At 39.8% G+C, this 19810-nt stretch overlaps 1 protein-coding gene and 1 long non-coding RNA gene across 2 annotated transcripts; one reads left to right on the forward strand and one right to left on the reverse strand.

Annotated features, from left to right (window-relative positions):
* The first annotated feature begins 333 nt into the window (after nt 1-333).
* On the forward strand, nt 334-19740 carry adam28 (ADAM metallopeptidase domain 28). The gene is made up of 23 exons (XM_038704639.1): nt 334-422; nt 2197-2274; nt 3992-4080; nt 4246-4322; nt 5792-5870; nt 6092-6168; nt 6533-6716; nt 6915-6977; nt 7116-7187; nt 7398-7567; nt 8462-8543; nt 10694-10827; nt 11115-11292; nt 12944-13033; nt 13675-13870; nt 15476-15581; nt 15773-15929; nt 16086-16166; nt 16597-16690; nt 16810-16915; nt 17015-17108; nt 17186-17281; nt 18066-19740. Exons 2-23 carry the CDS (start codon nt 2217-2219, stop codon nt 18096-18098), a joined length of 2316 nt encoding a protein of 771 aa, XP_038560567.1. The 5' UTR covers nt 334-422; nt 2197-2216; the 3' UTR covers nt 18099-19740.
* LOC119892416 lies at nt 8585-9367 on the reverse strand. Its single transcript, XR_005442552.1, has 3 exons — nt 9313-9367; nt 9124-9188; nt 8585-8770 (listed from the first exon to the last, which is right to left on the reverse strand). It is a non-coding gene; the product is annotated as an uncharacterized LOC119892416 (long non-coding RNA).
* Nucleotides 19741-19810: the final 70 nt, after the last annotated feature.

Here is a 19810-nt window from a genome sequence, read left to right on the forward strand (position 1 = left end):
GGACAGTCTGAGCACTGATGGAGGGATTGTGAATTATCTTACTGAAAACAGTGTCCTGAAAAAGGGACGTTTCTTTTTCTGCTGAGCTTATATATTATTCTGATCTGTTCAGTCTTATTTTGATATGGTCTGTGTTTGGTAACCTGTGTTCTGTCTTCTCCCCTTGTGATCACTCTGCCTGCCTGTGTATCAGTGTCTGTGTCTGATTGCTTCCACCTGGTCTTGGTCCCGCCCTGCTTGTTACCTGGTGTTAAATGTTTGCTTGTTTCATTCAGTTCAGCTTTTCATGCACTGTCTCCTCTCCTGTCGTGTGATGTCCTCAGCCTGCTTGTTTCATGTGGATTTTGCATTTTGGATTTTCTGTTGGATCTCTCTGTTCGTTTGGATTAGTTATGATTTTGGATGCTCTGGCCACTCGGCTTGTAAGTGTGCTCACTTTTTGTTACTAAATCTTTGAACTGTACCAGCTGCATCCTCAAACCTCCCCACACATCTCCACACAATGGCTATATTTTTAGGACTTGGAGTATCTTTACACACTATATTGAACCAGCTCCATAATGAAACAAAGTCTAACACATTAAAGAATATTATTGAATAAAAAGAAGTTGAAGATTAGGGAGGGAGATAGAGAGAGAATAGCTGGGCTATAGCTCTAAATATAATAAAATCTGGGTGGAGTTGGAAAGAGAGCTTACCAGATCTCAGATGCCCTCTCCTCATCTCTGCTTGAGGCTAGCAGCTGACACTAGCCACCCCCCAAAAAAACTGTTGGTGGTCTAGTTGCATTATGGGAAATGTAGGTGCCAGTTTTTGACAAGGAACCAGAAGCCTAAGTACCTAAGTATAGCCTCACAGAGCCACTAGCACGTCAACTCTTAGCCTTTTTACAAATACTATGGAAGATACATGCTCAGACTGAACCTCTGACTGCTGAAGCCTCATATTAACTTCAGTTAAACATTGGAATATATCATTGCGCAGAACAAGGAGTGTGGGTTTTGTCCACCATCACTTTCACTGTAAGAGGGGCTCTCTTTGCTGCCAGTCTGTACAAGAGAACAGATTACAGCATCCAGTAGCTCCTTCAATTTACATCTGTGCATATCATGTTGTTGTAAGATAGATCCATCCTTTTTAGAACCAGTATCAAGAATGTTTTTCATAGCTTCTGAATTCATTTTAGAGAGATGTTTTCACCAAGAGTGCAAAGCCAGAAAACCAGAGATCCAGAATATTGTTTGAGTGCAGTGTGGTCACCACACACAGAGAGGCAATTGTTCAGATAGGTCATGTCCTGCTATGAATGGAGCATCGTGAAATGAATGAGCATCATAAAATGGCATAAACAAAAGTTTATGATGAGGATTTATATGAATGAAGCGGGGTTCTATCTAACGGAACTACTCTAACTGCCAGGTTTACCACATGTATGATACGATAGACTCACCAGGCGGAGAAGCAGTTTTTAAATACCTCCAAGAAGTGTTCAGAGTAAGAAATCTGCACAAACTGACTGTGCTCCAGCTCCTGAGCCACACGCTCTGTCCTGAATTGTCCCGGTCTGACACTGAGGGAGCATGCACATTGGCCTATTGTCTTCTGACACTTTGTCTCTGCTGTGACTCCAAGCATGTGTTCAGTGGGTGAGGGACAGAGAGGCAGGGGGAAGGACCGCGCAAACTGCTGAAGATCAATTTTAGTGTCTTTATTTGGCAAACGTGAATCTTGATGGTGGTGACGGCAGCATCACAAGTGATGTGCATGGAAATTACTATATGGCTTAAGTACTGTGAGTCAGTCGGTCAACCACAACAAAGGATGAGTCAAACTGCGGATTTATTGCAAAGCAGTTTTTCTTCGATCAAAAAGGTAGGAAATGTGTGTAAATAACACACTTGTCTAAATTACTACTGATAAATCCATGGGACTGTAAGATATGAATGCAAGTCATGAAACTTAATGTGTGAGACTACAAGTACAGCTTTGACCACAACACAGTGTTCTTCCTGGATTCTTTCAAAGAAGCAGGGGGGTGTTCAAGCCGGTTGTGAGCGTGTTGTAAATATGTTTGTCAATGAGGAAGTAGCTGTGACAGGCCCAGGAGGGTGAAGGTGTGGCCTCGCAACAACGGCAACACAGCATGCAGGTAGACAGCATAAAGCCTGATCAGAGCACCGATCTGCTCTGTTACAGGGACTGTCGGCACTTGGACAATGACGCCAACGATCCTATTGTGGGTCCTCATCCTAAATGCCTCGCTCAAGCCCTCAGGTAAGTCACTGGATACTGTTGCCTCCGCTCAGCACAGTGGCTAATTAATAACTAAAGCCTAGGTTTATCCTATTTATTCAAAGCACTTTAACTTGTGGGTTCCTGCTCCGGAGCACAAAGTAAAAAATTGCTCTTCAACAACTATGATATGATGTAATTATTAAATTAAATGAATGTGAAAGTTTTAAAGGCACTATATGCATGTAACGTCCATCAATTTAAGGATAATGACTTCTATCTACTTTTAGCTCAGTTTACATTTTTTACATCAGTGTTAATGGAACATTTAGTGACAGAATGTACACTGGACCTAATGCATTTGCAACATGATTAGAAATGCTTAAGCAGAGTGATTGTGTGCCTTTAGCCTGCCTGGTGTAACATCCTGTCAAACATTGCACACACGTTACCACCTAATAATGCTTCATAAGCCAAAGAATATGTGATGGTTATTACTTTAAACACATTGTTGATGTTGTGACACCCTATCAGAGCAAGACTTTGGACTAAAACAAAGCCACCACCCTCTCAGGTGCCACTGCGTACCTGTCTGGAGCATAACCATGACTCAGAGTGACTTAGTCATTTCCTTTCAAGCAGCGTTCATGGACTGGGAAATACCATCTTTGGTTAAAAAGTTTCTTTATGTGCGTGAGATGACATCCGGGGAGGATGGAAGACAACAGACAAATTCAGAAAGAACATTTCCCAATTTTAAAATTGGGAACTGGTGAAATCAATAGAGAACACAAAAAATGAAGTAAGAAGTTTTATTTCTGTACAGTCTCTTTTTAAATGGCAAGTAAAGGACAGTTGACTCCAAACAAACATTACAGTGTGATGAATGCAGTTGCAACTAAGACATCTAAATCACTAGTTTCATCTGACAATTACAGTGAAATAACACCCTTGTTTTACAAACACAATTTAAACTATTATAAAGACAACCTGGTCACAAGAGCGTAGGTTGTGTTCCAGAAGTGGGGAACACAAAGTTTAAAAAAGACAAAACATAATGTAGACGTAACCTTACAGCACACAGCAAATTATGATTAATTTCATTGCATTTTTGTTGTCAAATCTTGACTGCCTTATCTTTGATTTATGTTCTATTCAAAGATCTGCTGGCTTTACCCACCATTTCCTACATTGCTCTCTGCATAGGTTTGCAAAGACATTTGAGTTTCTCTCCACAAATGCATAATTCCAGCTGAACTCAGCTGAAAAAATGAGCTTTTGAAGCCAAAGACAAATGTCTACCTCTAACTAAATAGCCAATGCACTGTTCTGTTTTACCCAGTTTAATCATTGTCTCCAGTCCAATCACTGTCAGGAAAAATGCCACCATTTGCTGTTATTGAAATGCCTGACGTTATCTGACAAGATAGCATAACATGACCTCAAGCATCATTAGGTGTAGCATGATATTATCAGCACTGCAAAACCTTATAGGGTGCTGGTTTAAATAGACGCGAGAGCTCTGTTTGGTTCTTCCTTTTTCCGTTACCAAGTACATCTTCTAACACATACCAGTATTGGATGTCAATGCCAAACAATGTATTTTTATATTAAATTTGGATCTGGATGCAGGAATTTCACTACCAAACTAGTTATGATGACAACTATTTACTCTAAATCCTTGTTATATACCCTATAACAACATCAATGAGCATATTCTTTCTCATAACAAAGTAATATGTATGTTGTACCTCCACAGAAAGCCACGGTCATGAGTTCAGAGAGGCGAAGGACTATGAGGTGGTTAGACCTGTCAGACTTCACACAGTTAGAAAAAGACATACAGAGGTACGTTTTTCTGTTTTTCAAGAGTTGGTGTCAGATTCAGAGCTACATTTGGGCTGTACTCACATACACAATCAAGCTATGGGTTTGATGTTATTCATGAGAAACGTAAAATAAGAAACAATATACTGTACTGAAAGCACAATTTCACATCTGTCTTTTCCACAGCATCTCAGGCCAGAAACTATTAAGTATGCAATGACAGTGGGAGGAAGAGACATTGAAATGCGACTTGAAAAAAATAAGTAAGTTCTTATTTCTAAAGGCTTCTGTGAAGTATTAGTCACAAAAAAACACATGCTTAATGGTAATAACTTTTAACCAACTTTCAAGGTGTTCATCCAATTTAATTTTATTCATATAACGCCAATTCATCCTTTCAGCTTTTGAAGAAAAAAAAAAACTTGGATATTCTCTGAGATTAAAGTGGTAATTTTTTGAGATATGACCTCTGAATGGTGTAATAGCGAGTCGTTACCGCAGACGTGAATAACAATCTTACTGTATTTAGGCTCTTCCTTAGCCAGCAGTTTTAAATATGATTCAACATTGCCCGCTCTTGCCTCAGTAATACATTTGACTATGGTCGCTGGTGTCGCTAACTTCACCTTTCTCCAAATGGAGCTGCCAGTTGGTTTCTCGGCGGGTGTGTCACTGAGTGGGGAGATTCTGCTGGGGGACAGCTAATCGGAGCTACATCTGGTCAGTCCACCAGCTAATTGCGGGCTGGCTAACGATGTTTTCATAGGTGCAGAGCTGCATATTTAATTCCCTAAGCCACAAGAAAAAGCAACAAATAAATTACACTTGTACCATTGTCACTAAAGGAGGCAAAGGAATAACTAAAAGGTGGAACACCAAGCAAGAGAGACAGGAGAGGGAGAGAAAGAAGCCATTTCTAAGCTAAAGAACGGTAACTAGCTAAACAGAATAGAATGTGATTTGGGATTTAGTGCGAATCGCAAAAAAGGACAAGTTTAAATGTATTGTGGATAATTAGTCACTGTAATGAAAAATCTAAGAAAACTGATTGGGTTTAGTTTGAGCAGCAAAAATATGCTAGCGCATCAGTGTAAACTGGAAATGAGACAGTAAGCTTACCACAGCACGTCTGCACCCCATGATTAACACATCATCCAAGGCCATGATAAGTCACTGCCATTTCCTTTTTTCATGTCAGTGGTTTGTGTCCTAGCCGTTAGACACACCGAAAGCTATGTGTTTTTATTTGATTATTACAGCTTCTGCTTTCCCATAGTACTCATATGCAAATAAAAGTTGAATTCAGTGCCAATTCACAACACAAATTCTCATTGTGTTGTTCACATAGAGCAGGTCTAGACAATACTGTTTGTGATATTATTTACAGAGAGCCAACAATTTCCACATGGCGGCAGAGGCAAAAACCTCAAGCAGAACCATTCCGCTTAATGCAATTCCTCTCTCGCTGTAATGAAGAATCTAACACAGTTGACTGGTTTTGACTTAGAGCAGCAATACACGCTGCCAACACACAAGCACCAGAAACGGAAATGGGTCAATAAGCTTACCGCAGCCCACCAGCACCTGCTCTATATTTAAGTAATTTGGTATGTTTTCCCAGACCCCAAAAATAAGTCAGATAAATAATGACCATAGGAAATGCATTAGAATACAAGCATGATGTCACATAGTATGACATGATGGCCATTTATTTTTATGTTTTCATCATCAGTGAATTACTCACCAAAGACTACACTGAGACTTACTACCAAGAAGATGGAACTCGCCTCACCACAACACCGAATGACATCGTAAGTGTTCTTGTTGGCAGGTTTCAGTTCCCCATGTGATTCAACTCAAATTACTTGTGGCTGTCTTTTTGAAAGCAAATAATGTTTTATGGTTTTAAAATGCTAAGGCAAAACGCCATTTCACTGTTCAATAACTGTATGAGAGTAAGAAAAACTGATTCAGAGGATAGTTTGGATTTTCTTATGCTATAACCCAGTCATCATTCTCATGTCTTTATCAGGATCACTGCTACTATCATGGGAGGATTGTGAATGACAGCGAATCATCTGTTAGCATCAGCACTTGTGATGGACTCAGGTGAGCCCTCAGACCATGCTCACTTAAACCTTACTTTCATTAAATTGTCCTTAAATCACCCTAAAACATGTCACTCCCATATAGTACCTCATGATAATACATATTCACATTACAAACAGAATAATGGAGATAAATGTATTAGCTGGATTAGTTGGGTGGTGATGGTGTGAGAGACCCGGGTTCAATTCCCCACTGTGACCCATCCACCAATGTGTCCGTGTCCCTGAGAAAGACACTTAACCCCTAGTTGCTCCAGAGGTGTGCGTTATTATCACATTTTAAGCTGATTTGGTGAACTTTCTTAGCAAAAAGTAGCTTACATACACATTTAAAAGAAAGACTAAGCGGCATGATCTTGGTTTAGGGGTTACTTCAGAACGTCTGCCCAGAAGTACCTGATCGAGCCCCTGTCTGGTGGCGATGAGGGGGATCATGCAGTGATGACTTTTAACGAGACAAACTTCACACCTGCAGTTTGTGGTGTCACCAACACCAGCTGGAGTTCAGACTTTGAACCACCAACAAGCCGCAGCCGCTCCAGATCAGGGGTAACGCCATTGCTGTCTTAATACCCTTCCCCTTTTTAGTCTATCAGGCTATCTGAGGTTAAATGTGGCATCTAATAAACAAAAAAAAAGAAATTAAAACACTCCATTCAGTCTAGTAATTATATGGTCTATAAAGACAAATCTGGCATTTTTAAAGCTTACAGAAGAAATGATCTGCTTTATTCTTTTGTCCTCCAGGGTTCATCTATTGTCCAGCAACAGAAATACATTGAGCTCGCCCTCGTTGCTGATAACCGTGCCGTAAGACATATACATTTCTGTGAAAAACTGTGGTTTTTAAGTATCAAATAGTCATGTTGGTAGTTTATAATGAATCAGCTGTTGAGAAATGGGATGTGATCTTGCTCTAACGCTAAACATGACGGAATTCTGTTACAGTACTTGAAGTGGAACAAAGATCAGACAAAACTGAGAAACAGGATATTTGAAATTGTCAACTATGTCAACATGGTGAGTCCAAACTTTTGCTGGTCAGCAATTTAGTGTTGTGATGATATCCAGTCTCTAGATTGTGTTTATTCTGTTACATTTCAGCCATTTAGCAGCAATTGCCCTAAAACTTTCCAGATAATTTGGTCTGTTTTTCTGTACACAGAACAATGTAGATGTTCTCTTTCCCATGGTTTGTTTCTGCTGATCTCCTGTTGTTATTGCTTACAGGCATATAAGCCCCTGAGGACCTTCATTGCTCTGGTGGGGTTGGAGGTTTGGTCCAATGGTGACTTGATCACTGTGACCCCCCCAGCCGGGGCAAATCTGGACGCTTTCATGAAGTGGAGAAACTCTGATCTGATAAAAAGGAAACCGCATGACAACGCACATCTTGTCAGGTCTGAAATATAGGACCAAATGGTATTGAATAATGGAAGGTCATTTTAAGTATTGTATTCAAATGTGTTTAGAATTTTTCGCTTAAATACTGAGTGGAAGTTTCCACATCGTGCTTGAGTAACGTGCGTGTGTATTGTATTTCACCCGGGAGACTGTTTGTAGGAAACCAAAAGTACGAGACTTACACAACATAACGTACTGCTTTTAACCCAAACCAGGATCTTTTCCTAAACTCAGCCAGGTAGTTTTGTTGCCTGAACGCAACCACACTCTGAACCTTTCACAACGCTAACCACGTGTTTAACCTCATACCTGTCGCTGTTTTGGGATAAGGTCTTCTTTCGTTTTGGGTATCGGTGATGTCATTTTGGGAGTCATTGGCTGTCGACCTATTCTGTCATTTAGGTATGAGAATGTATTGCGTATTTCAGGGAAGCACAGAGAGCATGAGACAGTCACACAAGGGAAGAAAACAGTCTCTTTTATTTAAAATTTGCCTTTGAATGCCAGTTCCAGATAACATTCTTAGCGCTTGAACACAGGCACTCCAATCATGAGAAATAGGTGTGTGAGCTGTTTCATAGGCTGAACAAACATGTATTTGCATGTTACTTTTGGCTTTCCAGAGCTTAACTCTGTTGAGGCCACAGGATCAACAAGTTTTAAAACGTGGATACTCGGTTAAATTGTCACACTAAACAACACAAGTTTAGTTTAGTCATTTCATAACCAAAGCATGACTTTTACTTGACTTACTTTCAAGACAAAAAACTAATCAAATGAAACAGACCTTCTGAAATCAGCCATGTGTTTGGATTGGCGAGAAGCATAGATATGGATTTGTCATAATTAATGTATAAGTGTATCTCATTTTATCATTCCTTGTCTTTCAGTGGTATTGACTTTGAAGGACCAACTGTGGGACTGGCGTTCATTGGAACTCTTTGCTCAGATCACTCTGTTGGAGTAATACAGGTAAGTTACTTGTTCCTGTGTAGGGGGATAGATTTAACTCAAAATTATTTATGCGAACAGATCAACAATCCATCTGTAAATGTGTAATCTATATAAATGAAGCCGGGACAAGTTACACACACAACTTCAAATACGATTTGCAGGGTTTCTTTTTATTGTTTTCCTACCTTCAGGGCTGCTACTTTTATGTAAACTGAAGCAAAGATGCAGTCGCTCCACTTGAGTAACTGGGGAGTGTACAAAAACAAAAAAAACAAAGTGGCCGTAAAATGGTCTTCTTTGAGTCAAAAATAGAAACTCAATACTACTTCTGCATACACGTGGCAATGATGCAGCAACTATTACATCTATAACAGGAATACAGCCCAAAGTTGGCACAGAAAGCGGCATAAACACGGTTACAAAACAAATACGGCAGTGGCACCTCTACTAAGGGGACAAAAAAAAACAATTACAACACTGCACAGTAAACATTACACATCAGTTGTGCTAACCACGAAACAATGCGTCCATACACAGATAGATACATTAATTATACAAATAACAAAACAACATTCATTAGTTAACTTCCGTTTCATACCTAACTCACGGATAACGAGCTCTTGTGGCCCACACGTTGGGTTTCTTCCACAAGCATCGGCTATCCTATACGCAACAATTGCATACGATGTGGAATTTAATACATACATCATACACCACTAGACAAATACATTAACATATTGTGCGTAATAACTCACAAGAACATAACATTATTAATAAATGTTCTCACCGATAACAGCAGCAGCCAGTCCATGCAAAATAGCGCAGTTTACTTCCTGTATTTTTCGCGGCGCCCCTTGACCTCTTGGCAAGCACGCGGCTGTTTGAGTCAGCAACCCTCTATGCCCTCTGCTGTCTAAAATCAACACCTGCAGCACTCTCGCTACAGCAGAAAATTGTGCAAATAGAGGTTTTGTAACTTGAATCTCTTGTATATTTAAGGTTTGACTATATCACCTGGTTACATAAAAGACCTTTCACAAATGCAGCAAAAGATCTGCAAATACACAAATTCCACAAAAAAAAAAAAATAAATTGTGAATGTATTAAATTAATTTACAAATAAATGAAAAGTATTTGATTATCTTCCTAAAATGTAAAACTTTTTTTTGTGGATCTCAACTCTACACTTGTGGATTTACATTTACACAGTTTTCAGCCAAACTCTCTAACAATCCGAACAAACATCCACTTGTATTTGCCATTTTCGGATAGTATGCTTGCTGACAGCTTCAAATCTATCTCTATACTGTGAGATGGGAAGATTTGTTCCATTTGTTATTTGGTTAGTATGTTATGTAAAACATACTCTTGGCTGGGTGTTATATTAGCAATATTAGCAAATTTATATTTAGCCACGCAATATCAGGGTTCACCATTTTAGTGCAGAGTGAAATATCTCAACTATTTGATGGATTGCTATGACATTATGCACGGATATTCATGGTCCCCAGAAGATAAATCCCTCTGACTTTGGCAATCCCCTGACTTTTCTTCTAACCATGAGGTTGACATTTTTGATTGGCTTTTTCAACAACTGCCAGATGGATTGTCATGATATTATGTGCAGACATTCATGGTCCCCAGTGGATACATTCTAATGATGTTGGCACTCATCTTGTGCCACCAGCAGGTCATTGTTTTGAATTAGCCAGTTAAATCTTTTTTAAATCTACTGAATAGATTGGACCAAAATAAATGTTTTCAACCTTGGTGACCCCCTGACATTTCCATAAGGGCGTTAGTGGTTTGGACCCAGACTATTGGAGGGAATGCTGTGAAATTTGATACAAATTTGTTACAAATTTTAGAATCTGAAAACAATCCAATATTAATAATCCATTCTTTAAAATGTCATGTTACCAAATATTATCAATAAGCCCTTTTTATCTGCCATGGAAATAGAGAACTTTCTCAGTAAATCCAAAAAACATAAACATTACAGTAATTGGAATATCAAGAAACACATAGCAGATTGAGGAAACTGACATTTTTATCATGCGTTAGCAGGCAAAACTTGGTGCATGTTTGCTTTAAACAAATGTAAAACAGAAATAAGTGACCACATTTTTGAGTTCCACTCATATAACTGGTGGCTTGACACCTCTCAGGATCACAATGACCGGGCCATTGCAGTGGGAGCGACACTGGCTCATGAGATGGGCCATAATCTGGGCATGGATCATGATGACTCGAGCGGCTGTGTTTGTTCCGGGGATAGCTGCATTATGGCTGCAGCACTCAGGTAAGAAAGGTTGTTTAAAAAAAAAGCCTCAATCAAAAATCATTGACTAAAGTGTGTCTGTCAGCAAGGGTGATCTTATTTTGTAATCTCTCCGTGTTGGTTAAAGTTTGAAAATGAGAAAAATCTGGGCGTGTGGGGAATGGAGCTTTTTCTGGGAGGATCTGTTGAAAGGCTAAATGAAGTAGGAGCAGACAGGGTATCACTGTATTCCCTGACCGTTATTTGACCAGCTGTGGCTCAAAGAATGTGACAGTTAATAAGGAATATGTGTGTTTTTTTTTCCTCAGCTGGAATATTCCTAAGACTTTCAGCAGCTGCAGCACCAGTAACTACGAGAGATACCTGACAAGCCGCAGCCCCAGCTGCCTGCTGGACAAACCATCCTACAAAAGTCTGGTGACTCCCTCTGTGTGCGGGAACGGTTTTGTGGAGGAAGGAGAGCAGTGTGACTGTGGCACTGTGGAGGTAAATGAACCAAACAAGCATTCGTCCAAGAATAATTTCACTTTGCAATATTCCACTGATTCCTCTGGAAGAAATGTATTCTCTATCTCCACCCTACTCTTTAGGTCAAGATGCTGAGGAGCAGCTCAGGGCCCAACATACATAATGAATTTTATTTATATAGCGCCAAATCACAACAGAACAGTCCTATTCAATAAGGACCATATTAAAAATGGGGGGAACTGGTTTTGCAAAGCGTGATCAAATTTAGTCCGCTTGTATACAAATATGTTTCTAAAATATAATGTGATTTAAATACTTATGACTGAACATAAGAGGATCCACATAGTTAGGGTTTCACTCTCTGGCAACAGACTTTTTGATTGAATGTGGTGGTGAGGCATTTTTCTCTTCACAAACATTTAATCTCCCTTAAGTTTTTCAGTAATTAAAACGCCTTGCTGCTGCCCCTCAATATTATTATGGTATAAAAAAAGGAGGCCATCTCTGTGCGTGCTCACGTCTGACAGAGGGTCTGCCTCTAGGTCATTGATTTAGCACCTTGTTTTCTGTGTCTGATCTTGACTCCACCAGTTCTTTTTTGCCCAGAGGTATGATGAGAATGAGGCTGTTCGACATGCACCAGCACATGTATTTCTAGAACAAACGGAGTCTATCTTCTCAAAAGTAAACTGACCGTGAACAGATATGACATCTTAAACCCTTTTTTAAAGATTTGATTGATAGCATGCATTGGTCATCCCTTTAACTTTTCTTTTAGTGCACGGCACTTCAGTGTACGCTTTTATATTTTCTTGCAAGTTGCCCTATTTTGAAAAGACAAGACTGTGTTTTGTTGTGTAGAGGTATAAGGATAATAAAGTAGAATTGACTTGAATATTTACAGTGAACATCTGCAGTTTACAAACTCTCATTTTGGGCTTCAGAACTGCTGATGCCTTTTGTACATTCCACCTTAACATCAGTTGTAATGCAGAGCAAAACAGTCAAGCAACTTGTAATCTGAGAAGTTAATTCCAGCGGGAATCGTGCAGAACGGTGACTATGTCCAGACCTGTCTTTGCTCTGTTGGTATTCAGCAGAGGCACAAACCACAAAAGTCAATCTCTGGTTGGCCCACACCGCCTCCCATTTAAAAAATAAATAAATAAAGCTGTGGGGTTGGTCTGGCATGCAGCAGGAGTACCTTGCTGCTGAAGATTCCTGCCCTTCAATAGATGGCTTATTAAATATTTAGTGTTTCATATGAAAAAAATCAATGTACATTTTGTGTGGAGTTTTAAGTCATATGGTAATGCATGACAGTCCTTGCCGTGTGCCATATTCTTTTCTGATTATCTTGATCAAGTAACATAGGAATACCACAAGAAAAAATGTCCAAGTATTATATGTCAATTAAACAATTAATTTCCTGGAAACTGTCGACTTAGATCAGGTTCTGGCGTAGTGTCTGCCAAGTTGCCACAGTGTATATTTTGACCTAAGTTAATAAAGTAGTAAGAGAGGGCAAAGCTCGCTCTTACGTTGAATGGAAAAACAAGATTTTTCAGGAAATACAGGAACATTTCTGAGGGGAACGTAACACAAGGAAGTTAACACAACAAAACAGAGAGAAGGATTAACAACAGCCTAATGAGCTCTGTGTTTTTAGGAGTGCCCCAACCAGTGTTGCAATGCCACCACCTGCACCCTGAGGGAGGGATCACAGTGTGCTGATGGCGAGTGCTGTGACAACTGTAAGGTGAGCAAATGTGAATTTAGCTGGTGTACGTGCTAAAGTACGGATTACTTTCTATAAAATCTTCCTTTAATTTTCCTTTACAGTTATATAAATTGTTTGATCTGCTGCAGCCCTCTAGTGGGCATTTAATTTATTACAAATATGAAAATGATAACAATGTGACTGTGAAAGGTGTCACTTTGCTCCACTAAAATGGAGATTGGCTGTTTAAATCAAAACAGTTGATAGTTTAATGACAAGTGAGGTACTTTGAAGGTCAGATTTTATGATGCTAATGCTTGTTTACGCTGCCACAAAGTTACCAAAAACATCAGTTATAGCAGGTTGAAGGCAAGCAAAGTCTGATGCAAAACAAAAGTATAGTTTCAAAAAGATTTCCCCACAAACCATGTCATACTTTAAGATATATTGTGTGTATTGGCCCCAAAGGCTCAGTAAACTCAGTTAAATAAAATGGTGCCTAAAAGAGTGCAGGTGCATTTACCATCCAGCACCACAAACCAGGCAAAGCGAGGTATGGTTATTTATATGTAGTGCTTCACATACCGGTAGACTTGAAAAGCATTGCACACAGAAGTAAAGTCATCCCTGACAAGATGTGTATTGTGATCAAACGGACTGTGACTCCCACTTCCACACAGATCTTGCCTCGGGCCAGGGTGTGCCGCAGGAAGCAGGATGAGTGCGATCTGGCAGAGTACTGTGATGGGAAGAGTGCCACTTGTCCTGAGGATGTCTTTAGTGTGAATGGTATCCCATGTAATGGAGACCAGGGGTACTGCTACAATGGCCAGTGTCCACAGAGGTCAAACCAGTGTGTCAAGATGTATGGATCAAGTGAGTGTCCATGCATTGTTTTGGTGTAATTTGTGTCATTAGGGCCCGAGCACGAAACATGTGAGGTCCCTATTGAAAATGAAGGGTGTTTTTTTTAGTTTTTTTCTTACGCAAAGTAACCTCAAGTTTGGGGGCCTAAACATAACTCACCAAACTTTGCACATAATTCAGACGCGGGAAAAACTTTCGTGTATTATGGGTTTCCCGCATGGTCGTGGCAAAATGGCTCGCTAGCGCCCCCTAAAGAGCAGTCCCCGGACAAAGTTTCACCTACGTGCACGAAATTTCTGTGGTAGGTGTATCATGTCCATACGCACAAAAAAGCCTCTTGGAGTGATGCCCAACACCCAACAGGAAGTCGGCCATTTTGGATTTAATGGTCATTTTTGGCGATTTACACACTTACACTAACATGTACTTTAACGAACTCCTCCTAGGGATTTAGTCCGATCAACTTCAAATTTTTGTTGTGCACTCTAAACCCATTGACAATTAAGTTATTCAAACGGTTATTACCAGTCGACCAGTTTGCCCATGGCGTGTCATCGAAAATTGGTGATTCGCCATGAAACAGGAAGTTGTTATAACAATAGTCCCGCCCTAAATACATCCATATACCAATATTTACTCAATGTCATGGCGCCACCTGCTGGCAACCGGAAATGACACGTTTTACGCTGTAATGTACTACTCCTAGCAGGTTGGATATATCAACTTCAAAACCCATAACACATTGATGAAGCTATGTTGTAAAACTTGTGAGTTTGCAGTTAATAGCGTGAGGGTAGAGTGATGGCAAAGTTCCACGCTTCGCCACGAAACAGGAAGTTGTTGTAACTTGACTGTACAAGGTCAGATCTGTACCAAATTTTATGTTTAATAAGAGTCCTGCCCCGAACACATGTACATGCAAATATTCACTCAAAGTCACAGCGCCACCTGCTGGCAACAGGAAATGACCTTTAACAGAGTAGCCCCCGCCGCACTTTCCACCTACATGTATGACATTTCTGTGGCACACGTATCATGTCCAGACGTACCAAAAAGCCTCTTGGAGCGATGCCCTAAACCCAACAGGAAGTCAGCCATTTTGAATTTTATGGTCATTTTTGGATGATTTACACACTCGTACATTTATGAACTCCTCCTAGAGAATTAGTCTGTCCAACTTCAGATTTTCCTTGTCTACTCTAAAGCCCTTGATGATTAAAAGTTGTACAAATGGTGGGTTTTCATGAAACGGCGTGCGCCCAAAATCGATGATTCGCCATGAAAGTATACATGCTCACATCTGCACCAAACTTGACGTGCTTGATAACTGTCCCGCACTGAACACATATACATGTTCAGTTATAGTCATAGTGCAAAGTGCTATGTAGCGCCACAAAGGGGACACAGGAAGTGATGATAAACACATTTGTGCAGCGTCCGAAGCCCATGGCAAATTTACAGTCACACCAGCAGAATCTGCAAGGTTTAATTTTACATTACACTTCGTTGGGGAGAATAGATCATATTTAAATAGGATAACTTTCCTGCTGCCTTAAAAAGATCCTTCATACATATGAAAGTCTATATTCTCATGTAATCCTCTTCTGTCATAAGGTGCTATAGAGGGCCGTCCGAACTGCTATGATCAGAACGCCAGAGCAACCTACTACGGCTTCTGCAGGCGCCCCGCAAAGGACACCTACATCCCCTGCCAGCAACAGTGAGTCTCAGTAAAACATACAGCAGGGTAATAATTCTGAAATGGACCCTTACTAGTATTCTTTGTAATTTAATATGCAGATTCATCAAAGTAACGTGTCTGTGTTAAAATAAATTATATTATATAATATTTTTACAGAATACATTGGCTCTGAATGTGAACACATAGTTTGACCCTCTCTTCCTTTGCAGAGATTTGTTTTGTGGGAAGCTTTTCTGCCAAAACGGTAATGACAACCCAAACTATGGCCGCATGGTCAGGATCGGTGACTGCAAGGCATCTTTCTTTGAAGACTACACCAAAGACTATGGCCAGGTGGATGAGGGGACTAAATGTGGCCTTAGTAAGGTAAAAGGCTCTTCTCATTCTGTTAATGTGTTTTCGGTTTTGCGATTGCATCATAAATAACCAAGAAAACAGCTCAACATTCAGCTGTTTGAAAGCACTAAATCTACACTGTGGATCAGAGTAAGCAATGTATGTCACTGACTTGTATTTTTCAAGGTGTGCAGCCAGAATCAGTGTGTGGATCTTCAGACAGCTTACAGAAATACAAACTGCTCAGCAAAATGCTCAGGTCATGCTGTAAGTACATGCCCACACTACTCAGAATTTAGTTTATAATTTTTTTTGTTATATATGAAACAAACCAATAATTATATGTGCTGACAATAAAATAAAAGTACATAAGTCAGTTGCCTCTAACACATGCTAATTAAGGTGTGTGTGTGTGTCTGCTGTAATATCAGGATTACTGAATTTATTTGGCCCTTCAGATAAAAAATACTTGTTGCCTATATATTTATGTTGGAAATAGAAAGAAAGAACGAGCAGAGATGAATGTTGTTGGATCTGACTACTAAATGTAGCAAGTGTGGCAAATCTTTTCTATAGCAAAATGGCAGCGAGCGAATTAACATTTGTGACGAACCAAACACGCTGCTAGTTTGCATGTTGTGAATGGCAACATGCACTGACCTGACCGGGGTCACAGGATTTCTTTTGTCGTCTTCAGGTGTGCAATCACAGGAGCGAGTGTCAGTGTGAGCCTGGCTGGATGCCTCCTGACTGCACTTCAGAGGATGGATCTTCCAGTCTTCATTCTACTGGTAAGACCCACCTACAGCTGGTCATTAACACTTACAGTACACAAACTATGTATACTTTCTGCTCAACTAATATTACATTTGATCACCGAACCAAACCGATTTCTCTTCCATTTCTGCAGGAAAAATCATCGCCATCGTGGTGACAGTTATACTAGTGGTTTTAGGCATCATTGCAGGTGCTGTTGGGTTTATCTGGAAAAAACGACAAAGCCCCGTTTTGCCAACGTAAGTGATCGCCACCTGATCTTGGTGTGGCTATGTTTCTATAAACTCACCTTTGCCAGCGTTGAGAGCCAGCAGTTTAAATCTCTCTCTTTATGACAGCCCACACACCCAAAGGAAAAATCCAGCAGTAGAAAGCTCCGCTTACCGCTTAAACAAAGGGCCAGTTCCTAACCAACCCATGCCGGTGCTACAGGTAATGTGTTGCGCTATACAGTTGAGATATATCAAATAACTATTCACTACATTTCCTAACAATACTTGACATTATAGGATGGAAGGCCAAAGCCCAGGGGAGCACCACCTCCACCACCTCCAGCAGGGAACAGACCAAAACCCCCGGCCCAGAACTACATAGCTGCACGTCAGGTAACTCCTGATTCCTTTGAAGCTACATAAGAAAATCCCAGACGACATAAGTTTTGTATTTCTCCTATTGCCAAAATCTGATTTGATGCCAAGTCAATGATAAACTTGCAGTATCAAAAATTGACCTTTTCACTTGTAAAAACAATTTGCACTGCACACAAACTGGGTATAAAGCGTGGACTACGGTGTTGTGTTTTTTTTTGTACACCTGAAAAGGTTAAAGCAATTGTTTGACATTTTGGAAAATACACTTATCGATAAACAAATATTGATACACTATCATCAAATATGAAGCTACAGTCAGTTAGCTTAGCTTAGCATCAAGACAGGGAACAGGGAAACGGCTGGCTCTTTCCAAATGTAACAAAATTGGCCTACTAGCACCTAAAAAGCTCACAAATGAACATGTTTAATCTGACACTGACATCTGCCAAAAGATAGTCCTGCACCAGTAACCCCCATAAAACCACAACTTTACGCTTTTACACTTCAGTTTTTGTGCAGACTAAACAAGCAAGCCATAACGTGTAAGTGAGCTTTAGAGGTGCTGGTAGGCGGATTTTGTGATCTTCAGACAGAGCTAGGCTAGCTGTTTGCAGTCTTTACGCTAAGATGAGCTAACTGGCTGCTGGTTGTAGCTTTACATTTAGCATACAGACATGACAGATTATCAATCTTCTCATCTACCTCTCAGCGAGAAAACAAGCAAGCGTGTTTCAGAAAATGTCAAACTATTCGTTAGAACTTGGTCAATGAATGCATATCTTTTTGTGTTGTTCTCCAGGCCCTGAGGCCAGTACCTCCTCCAATTGTCTGATGTCTGACACAGTGCCACACAGAGACTTATCTTTGTCCACTGTGCCCAACGATAGGCTGCTGGCAATCCAGAGTAACTTTTATGAAAGCCGTCCCTCTGCAGTTTTCTTTACTGCAGTGCTGTCTGAAGCGCGGGTGTTTTGTACCAGTGACATGCAGAGTGAGCGAGGCACAAACTGGACTCTGTCTTTCCTGCTGAAATTTGAAATTGTTACTTGTGAGTACTGGTTATTACAGGGATGAGCTTTTTGTTTTTAAGGCACTTTTTTTATTCTATAGAGTTCGGGTTACAACAACAAACAGCTCTGGCCCTGAAAATGAGCCATATAATTTTATACGTTATTGTCACAATAATACAGAATATTGCACAAGACTGAACTAACAGTAACGATAGTTTGCTAATAATTTATATAGTTTTTAACTTTCAAAAATGTCCTGAACTGCTTTTATTTGATGTGATGGTCTGAAATTTCAGAGTCAGGTCCATTATAGTGTAACAGAAAATATTTAAAGATTTTCAGATTAAAGCATACTCTTATTAGTAGGACCGCCACGTCTGCATTTTTTGTTAAAGCAATGCGTTCATTAAATAATACTGTAAAATGAGAGAATGCAAGAAAGGAATAATGTTGGTGATTTTTAATGTATGTTTTTAACCTCTTAAGACACTGTCCTCATATGGAGACATGTTAGGTTTTAGGCTCCCTGCACTGTATACTTCATTCTGGTTAACTTGGACCTATTGTCCCCATTAGTGGACACTTGCCTGTGCCCTCTAGGCTCACTGTTTGCACAGCCATGTTCTGTTGTGATGTCTGTTTCTACTTCCACACTCCAACTAACACAGAATCAAGAGTTAAGACAAATATACATGTTTGCTGCAGGTCTAAGATCAAGTTAATTTCCTATTGAATAAATTGTCATCATCCCTTTCATGTTCTAATGTTAGGGCACTTATAAACCAAAACATCTGACAGTGTGGCACCTTATCATTATTACTAATTTGGTTTATGTAAACAGATTTTTTGCATTGGACACTTTGTCATATTGCTGCTTGTCTCAAGAGTTCACTATGTGAACATGTACATAATGTATAAAACCTATTGAGGTCAACACGCAGGTTTCACATTAAGTACTGACTGAAGATGTTTATTGTTTTTAAATCTTGAATGACTTAATGTTGTAGCAATACTAACCAAAACCATGAAACTAGTGAACAGTGAGGATACCACGCAGCAGAGGTCTCGGCGAGAAAGATTTCTGTATACATGTTATAGTTTTGCCAATGACTTAAAAAACACTGTATTGCTTTCCTGTGCTGTGTTAAAGGAGCGTGTAACCCTGGTGGTAGTAATCTTGATGTTAGAAGGCCTTTGACTGAATATTACTCATCTATGCTTAAACTTTGCCCATGAGCAAGGCATTAACCCTCAAGTCTCCCTGTGAAAGGGGTGGAGTTGCACTGGGCAACGCAGTGAGAATGTCTGATGTATCAAAGTTTTGAAAACAAATGCTTATCATAAACTAATAATAGGGGGAAAACACTTTTTTGTACCATTGTGTGCAGAACTTAAATCTTTACGCTGAAACATTTTTGTGACTATGTAATTATTCTGAATTAAAATGTCTACAAAACAACTAGACTCATGTTTTACTGTATATTTGTGGGTGCTTTACATTCCCCCAAATGTTTCTAACAGTTTTCAAACCCAG

The sequence above is a fragment of the Micropterus salmoides genome, unplaced genomic scaffold (genome assembly GCF_014851395.1).
Source record: "Micropterus salmoides isolate LMB-PRFRI ecotype aquatic unplaced genomic scaffold, ASM1485139v1 Ms_hic_scaffold_7, whole genome shotgun sequence".
Classification (NCBI taxonomy): domain Eukaryota; kingdom Metazoa; phylum Chordata; class Actinopteri; order Centrarchiformes; family Centrarchidae; genus Micropterus; species Micropterus salmoides.

What these genes read in the sequence shown, in the direction of transcription:
- adam28 (XM_038704639.1), top strand. Translation starts at nt 2,217, where the DNA reads ATGACGCCAACGATCCTATTGTGGGTCCTCATCCTAAATGCCTCGCTC. An exon ending in AGCACTTGTGATGGACTCAG is followed by an intron (nt 6,169 to 6,532) that starts GTGAGCCCTCAG and finishes ATCTTGGTTTAG; the next exon opens with GGGTTACTTCAGAACGTCTG. An exon ending in TTCCAGTCTTCATTCTACTG is followed by an intron (nt 16,691 to 16,809) that starts GTAAGACCCACC and finishes CCATTTCTGCAG; the next exon opens with GAAAAATCATCGCCATCGTG.